Raw genomic sequence first — 7,901 nt, forward strand, 5'->3', positions numbered from 1 at the left:
AGGGGGCTAGGTTCTGGCCGTGGTCCCTGGTAGGCCCCTAAGAACTCCATACACATGACTGATGCCAAAGTCTGACATTAGCATATCAGCCTGGTATAGCACAGGGGAGTCTTCGGGTCTCACCCAGAAAATGGCGTTTCGTTACATTCAACATTTCATCGTTACTTTTTTTTTACATAATTTTAGGGAATGAATCCATTGTTGAGCTGGAAGTCGTCTTTACTTCAATATATTTCAATTCAGCATTTTATGGTCGGTATTATGTATTGCAAAATAAATAATGTGGTTTTATGGGCATTTTGTGGCTTCTGTATGATACAATACTGTACTTTCAGGTTCGTCTTGCAAGAAATCTGCTCCAGACTGTCATTCGCAACTGGTATGCTCGTGATCCAACAATAACATCGTGTTTCTCGCAGCTGCAACAATTAGCAGTGCGTGCTGCTGGAGCCATGCTCAACGATGACCTAAACATGATGGGTTCCTGTATTAATGATTACTGGAGCTTAAAGAAAATGGTTGCCTCAGGCTGTGAACCAAGCAAGGTAAACATTTACAAATTGGACTTTCTAAATGTTTTATCTAGTGTTTTTATGTTAACGTTTTCAGTGTTACCAAGTAAAACCAAAATGTTGTGTAGTCTTAATGGCTTCTCTCAAAATGGCACATTTGTTGTATATTTCATTCATTCATTATAATAACCCTGTACGTATTACTGTAGATTTACAGTTATAGACCGGTACGTATTACTGTAGATTTACAGTTATAGACCGGTACGTATTACTGTAGATTTACAGTTATAGACCGGTACGTATTACTGTAGATTTACAGTTATAGACCGGTACGTATTACTGTAGATTTACAGTTATAGACCGGTACGTATTACTGTAGATTTACAGTTATAGACCGGTACGTATTACTGTAGATTTACAGTTATAGACCGGTACGTATTACTGTAGATTTACAGTTATAGACCGGTACGTATTACTGTAGATTTACAGTTATAGACCGGTACGTATTACTGTAGATTTACAGTTATAGACCGGTACGTATTACTGTAGATTTACAGTTATAGACCGGTACGTATTACTGTAGATTTACAGTTATAGACCGGTACGTATTACTGTAGATTTACAGTTATAGACCGGTACGTATTACTGTAGATTTACAGTTATAGACCGGTACGTATTACTGTAGATTTACAGTTATAGACCGGTACGTATTACTGTAGATTTACAGTTATAGACCGGTACGTATTACTGTAGATTTACAGTTATAGACCGGTACGTATTACTGTAGATTTACAGTTATAGACCGGTACGTATTACTGTAGATTTACAGTTATAGACCGGTACGTATTACTGTAGATTTACAGTTATAGATCGGTATTTTTAATAAATGCCTTGTACCATTAGATTGTTGGGTAATACAGTATTATCTTGGTGCCCATATGGAGATTCACCTGATGGTCTCTGTTTTAATGACCTCGTTGTTGGCAGGAAGCCAGTGGTTTGGAGAGTGATGCCTTTATATTTTATATGATTAGAATGAGATTAACCAGTTTAGGAGAGAAACAAAGAAGTGCCTTATCAATATTTTGTTGTCAATCTGTAGCACAGTGGTCAGTCGTTATCTTGAGATGATTTCGGGGTTTAGTGTCCCCGCGGCCCGGTCCTCGACCAGGCCTCGATCCCCAGGAAGCAGCCCGTGACAGCTGACTAACTCCCCGGTACCTATTTACTGCTTGGTAACGGGGGCATCAGGGTGAAAGAAACTCTGCTCATTGTTTCTCGCCGGCGCCCGGGATCGAACCCGGGACCACAGGATCACGCGTCCAGTGTTCTGTCCCTGTCAGCTGAATCTATTCAACTAGGGTGGCTGAATCCCTAGTCGGTCCACAACCAAAGGGTACTGGGTTTGATTCCTGTGGACAGATAAAATTGTTTGGGTGCAATTTCCTTTACCCAGTTCCTTTGTTCACAGAGAACTTAATATATATTTTGAGGTCAGGCAACTGTTGGAAAAGGTCAGTAGTTGACCTTAGGGTACCTCAACAACCCGTTCTCGCACTTGCCCTCAGTCAATATTGGCTTATATAATAAGTGCATATGTGACATACTAATTGTTTGTGAATATTTTAGTTTACCTTGAAAAGCTTCATAGAAAACACCGACCTCACCTAACCTTCTTAGTATGTTAAGATAAGCATCTTATTGCTTCTTATTTACAATTATTACTTAACCTATCAACGGTATAGGTTAAGTAATAATTGTAATTATTATAATTGTAAAAACCTATCAACGGTATAGGTTAAGTAATAATTGTAATTAAGAAGCAATAAGATGCTTATCTTGACATACTAAGAAGGTTAGGTGAGGTCGGTGTTTTCTATGAAGCTTTTCATGGTAAACTAAAATATTCACAATCAATTAGTATGTCACATATGCACTTATTAAATAAGCCAATATTGACTATAAGCAAGTGCGAGAACGGGTTGACCTCAATGAACCTAACATCCTTCCTGTCCCCAACAATGGGAAACCCTATATATATATAAAGCATATTTTACAAGAGAGCTTGCATCCTAAGTAAGCTAATCATATTTACTGTTATTTTGCCAATCTTCCATAATTGCTATTACAATAGTACTATAGTAAATAGTACTATAGTACAATAATAAATAATGCTCACATTTCAGATTAATATTTGCAACTCAAACTAAAATACAGAATATCACAATTCCATAAATTTGAACTCTCTTATGTATTAATAATACAATACAATCTTATTTAGGTAAGGTACATACATACAATAAATATTTATAAGGATTGTTTGACTTATAGGTATAGCTAGTACATACAATGCCTAAAGCCACTATTACGCAAAGCGTTTCGGGCATAATAATATAATTACTCTTATGTTTTTTTATGCTAGGAGTGGGAAGCATGAATAATACATTATTTTAATTTTAAATGCTCTATACTGTATAATTATTACAGTATTTTTAACAATAAAATACTGTATTACTCATTGACTAACACGCCTAACAACAAGAAGATTAAGCAAGGCATTTATTTCCAGGTGTCCAAGCTCATGGCCACCTTACACAATCACTGTCTGGGCATGTCTCTGGCTGGAGCTGGTGGAGGCGGCTACCTTTATGCATTAAAGGCCAGACCTGGACCGCTGGAAGACAGTGTTGACCTTGGTGGGTTAACCAGCGACTGTGTCGAAGTGGACCAGCAAGGGCTAGAGTTATGGGTAGGGGGAGAAACAGTCACTCAAGTTAATGAAGATGATGTTTTGACCCATGAGAAGTGGCTGACACTGCTTGAAATGATACAAGTACCGTAGTTAGCAATATTTCAGCTCAGTATAATGGAGACGTTATTTTTATGCTCGTATGACAAAGTAGTAAAAGGCTTCTGTTTCTCTTCACTTCCATTTATATATTTGCCGATATTCCAGAATCAGTCTTTATGCCCTCTTTAAGCAATCTTATTATTGACAATTGTAGACCAAACTGAAACACTTATAAATATCTTAATTACTGTGATATCCCATAAATTTTATAAAAATGTCGGCATTCTTTAACATCCATAATAATAAAATTCAAAAAATCAAATTCAAAAATCAAATGTTTTTTCAGGTAAAGTACATACTGTACATACAAAGTGTGATACAACTTGTGGCATAGGAGCCTATGCCACACTTTCTAACTTCAGAATTGCTTTTAAATACATGGATGGCGATATACTAAAGAAATTGTTCATGACTTTTGTTAGGCCAAAGCTAGAATATGCAGCGGTTGTGTGGTGCCCATATCTTAAGAAGCACATTAACAAACTGGAAAAGGTGCAAAGACATGCTACTAAGTGGCTCCCTGAACTGAAGGGCAAGAGCTACGAAGAGAGGTTAGAGGCATTAAATATGCCAAAACTGGAAGACAGAAGAAAAAGAGGTGATATGATCACTACATACAAAATAGTAACAGGAATTGATAAAATCGATAGGGAAGATTTCCTGAGACCTGGAACTTTAAGAACAAGAGGTCATAGATATAAACTAGCTAAACACAGATGCCGAAGAAATATAAGAAAATTCACTTTCGCAAACAGAGTGGTAGACGGTTGGAACAAGTTAGGCGAGAAGGTGGTGGAGGCCAAGACCGTCAGTAGTTTCAAAGCGTTATATGACAGAGTGCTGGGAAGACGGGACACCACGAGCGTAGCTCTCATCCTGTAACTACACTTAGGTAATTACAAACATTGATGGATTTATAGATAGAGCTAGTACATGCAATGCCTAAAGCCACTATTACGCAAAGCGTTTTGGGCACTGGCTACTTATTGGACTGGCTACTACCACCAGTCAGTGACTATAGTGGCCATTGCCCCTGAAAACATTATCTTTTTTATTCAGATGTACTGTACATTAACAGGTTAGGGTAAGGCTGGCAGTTCAGTTTCCATCAATCGAAATAACTGGAGATCTCGCAGCCCACCAGGTGATGTTGCCAAGTTTGTGTTGTGATCATGTCACCCACTGTTTCTTCCATTCCCCCAGGGTTATGAGGTCTAGCTCCCTTAACTTGTCCTCTTATCCAAGCTAAGAGTGTTAATGCTTAACACTCTTAGCTTGGCCACTAATCTTGTTACAAACTTGAGTAGTTTTCACTTGTTTTTACGCTTCAGAAAGTGTAGATTCCTGGTCGTTGCTGCATATTCTGGTATTGGTTTTACAAAAGCTGTGTAGATTGCCTTGAGTACTGATTTAGGGTTCTGAATGTTCTAATGGTTTAGCAAAGTGCTTTAAGTTGGTATTCTCATACTTCTGTATTGTCCTTAAAATATTTTTTAATTAAAAATATATGTACAGTACACACAATCTGTAATAACAAATTTTAGCTAAAAAGGGTATTTTCACAACGTTGCATTACTGCACTGTATCTGAATAAAGTTCCCAGTTGTAATAGAGGTTTTGTTATGTACTGGGCAATCTCTCGTAAGAATTCTTGTATACTGCTGTCAAAGACAGGAGCGGGCAAAGGTCTTTGGGTATGTTGGGGTTATCCTAGTCAAGGCTACTTGCATGGTCACCCATCCAGTTACTAGTCAGACACCACAGTGAAGGGCTGAACTTGACTGAGTGATGTGCACATCTAGCAACTGCTCCATGCCCATATCTGAAAAAAAAGGTCCAAATATAGTATATCCTTTTCAAAATACAGTAATCTATTCTGAATTGTTAAGAATTTTATTTTGACCTGTACAATGATTGAAAGTACAAAACTACTAATATTGTTTGTCATTCAATTAATCAAGAGTACAATTCATCATATACTGTATATCATTTGGGATGGGACCAATTTGTACTCTAAACTGCCTTCATACATATTAACAATTTTACTTACATTACTTATATGCAGGTTTGATTTGATTGGTTGTTCTGATTTATTCGCATCTTGACTAGCTGCTCATTTTGTGCCTTACTTTGCACTGTAGACTATATAATATTTATTTACTAAATAAGTTAGGGAAAGTGGTTTTTATCAGCACAATTAAAGCAAACCTGTACTATCTTCTTGAGGTTATCTTGAGATGATTTCGGGGCTTTAGTGTCCCCGCGGCCCGGTCCTTCACCAGGCCTCCACCCCCAGGAAGCAGCCCGTGACAGCTGACTAACACCCAGGTATCTATTTTACTGCTAGGTAACAGGGGCATAGGGTGAAAGAAACTCTGCCCATTGTTTCTCGCCCGCCCGGGATCGAATCCGGGACCACAGGATCACAAGTCCAGCGTGTTGTCTGCTCATATCCCTGCATATCTGTTTTAATCTTTGCCATACAACATTCAGTATTCCAATTATTTTCGATCACCGAAGTGTTTTAGGTTGTGTAACCAGGGCAAGTAAACAGACAAATTAAATAAGGTGCTCACAAATTTATATAAATGAATAATAAATTGATGCAAATTTTGCTGTGAAGTGAGGGGAGGGGATGGGGGAGGGGGGGGGTAAGAAGCACAGCTTAATGAGAAAATCCTTTGAGCAGGGCAGTGGAATTGCACCCAGCATCTTGGGGTGATCCCAGATGCACACCTTACCTATGGACCATGATGTGCTTAAAAGCAACACAACCAGATGTCCACCTGAACTCACAAGGTATTTGGAGGCATTGAGCCAATATCTAATCCAAGGTTTACATGTTGCCTGCACGCACTATGGATTGGGAACAGAGTTCTTCACCAAAGGATTTAATCAGATACATAGCAAAATCACATAAATCACACTGATGTATTTACGAGAAAATCTTGGAGCAGGGTGGTGGAAAGGGCCCAGAATCCTGGGGTCACCCTATGATGCTGGTTTAATTCCCTACCCTTCCCCAAAGATTTTCTCATGGATATAGCACATTGGGATTTCGTTGTGTACAACATAATGACTTTCATATTGCACTGCACAAGTCCTTGAAGGTTGTGGAATCCATCAGACTTATCACCAGGACAGAAAAATCGCTCATTTCTAACACTGGGCTTCATGGCAAAATTAAAAAACTAAATAATGGTCTGAGTGTTGAGAACCTTATCCCTCACAAATATTTGTACAGTGATGGTAAAATGATAGTGTATGTGTACTGAAGCCACAAAGACTAAAAACATAACCCTCTTTATCACCAATAGAGGTGTGCTTCTTGTAGTCTCTCCATTTTATTTGACTTCCTTCTTATTTCTTTAAGTTCACTTGACAGCCAATGATCGCTCAATGTGTGTGTGTGTGTGTGTGTGTGTGTGTGTGTGTGTGTGTGTGTGATACACATCAGTTTTTCACACATGGTAGTTTATTATTATTGATATACTGTATATACAAGAGTTCTTATATTCTTGTACAGCCACTAGTACGTGTAGCGTTTCAGGCAAGTCCTTAATCCTATGGTCCCTGGCATATGACCCCCGCCAAGAATCGTTTAACAACCAGGTACCCATTTTACTGTTGAGTTAAACAGAGGCTACAGTTAAGGATTTGCCCCGACTAAATCCTCCCCGGCCAGGATACGAACCCAGGACAAAGCGCTCGTGGAACGCCAGGCGAGTGTCTTAACCACTACACCACGGGGGCTGCAAGAAGGTTAAAGTCTGTAAAAAGTTTAAATAAATTTGCTTTGTGAGTGATTTGCAGTATTTACAGTAACTTATATGCAGTGTGTATATAGTTTTTATATTTGGTAGGGAAGGGCAAGTCATGTTAATTAACTCATTTAAGTTATACCCAAATTGCGGTATGCAATAAATGGCAATATACAGATACTATATCTTAAGTAACCACCATTTTATATATCTTTATATATACAATATTTTTTTACAGGTGAAATAATGTATGATTTTATAGATTTAATCCTGTATGTTTTATAGCTTGAAAATAGTATGAATTAAAACTGTCAATGATTTCAATGCATCATTTTGTATTCTGCTTTTTAATTTTTATGGTATACAGTATTATTATCAGCATGCTTTATGCTGTACTACTATATATGTATATACTGTATTGTATTGTTAAAATAGTTTTTGGCTAGTTTGGCATTAAGGACCTAGTACATTAATTAAATTAATGCTAGGTCTTTATTGCCAAACTAGCCAAAACCCTGTGGTTTAGCAATCTGAAATCTATCTATTTCTTTCACCTGATGCTTGTACAGGATGAACAGAGGCATGAGAGAAAAAGGAAACATTCGTAACCATTTGTGTTCTGCCAGGGGAACTGAATCTTGGTCCCCCCAGCTCACATTCAAGAGACCCAGGTTCACTTCCTAGGCAGGACAGAAACTACTGGGTATGTTTCCTGTCAGCTGATGCCACTGTTCACCAGTAGGAAATGGGTGCCCAGGGTTTAGACAATTGTTGTGA

At 38.1% G+C, this 7,901-nt stretch overlaps 1 protein-coding gene across 2 annotated transcripts in view; it reads left to right on the plus strand.

Annotated features, from left to right (window-relative positions):
- LOC123770624 (L-fucose kinase) overlaps positions 1–3,620 on the plus strand; it is a 54,308-nt gene extending 50,688 nt beyond the window's left edge. The window contains exons 15-16 of one of the 2 annotated variants that reach the window (XM_069301880.1): positions 336–545; positions 3,082–3,620. In XM_069301880.1, coding sequence (XP_069157981.1) covers positions 336–545; positions 3,082–3,354 — 483 coding nt within the window. In that variant the 3' untranslated portion in view covers positions 3,355–3,620. The remainder of the gene's footprint in view (positions 1–335; positions 546–3,081) is intronic. The other variant, XM_069301881.1, reaches the window with a different exon arrangement.
- Positions 3,621–7,901: the final 4,281 nt, after the last annotated feature.

This window comes from Procambarus clarkii, chromosome 46 (assembly GCF_040958095.1).
Source record: "Procambarus clarkii isolate CNS0578487 chromosome 46, FALCON_Pclarkii_2.0, whole genome shotgun sequence".
Taxonomy (NCBI): domain Eukaryota; kingdom Metazoa; phylum Arthropoda; class Malacostraca; order Decapoda; family Cambaridae; genus Procambarus; species Procambarus clarkii.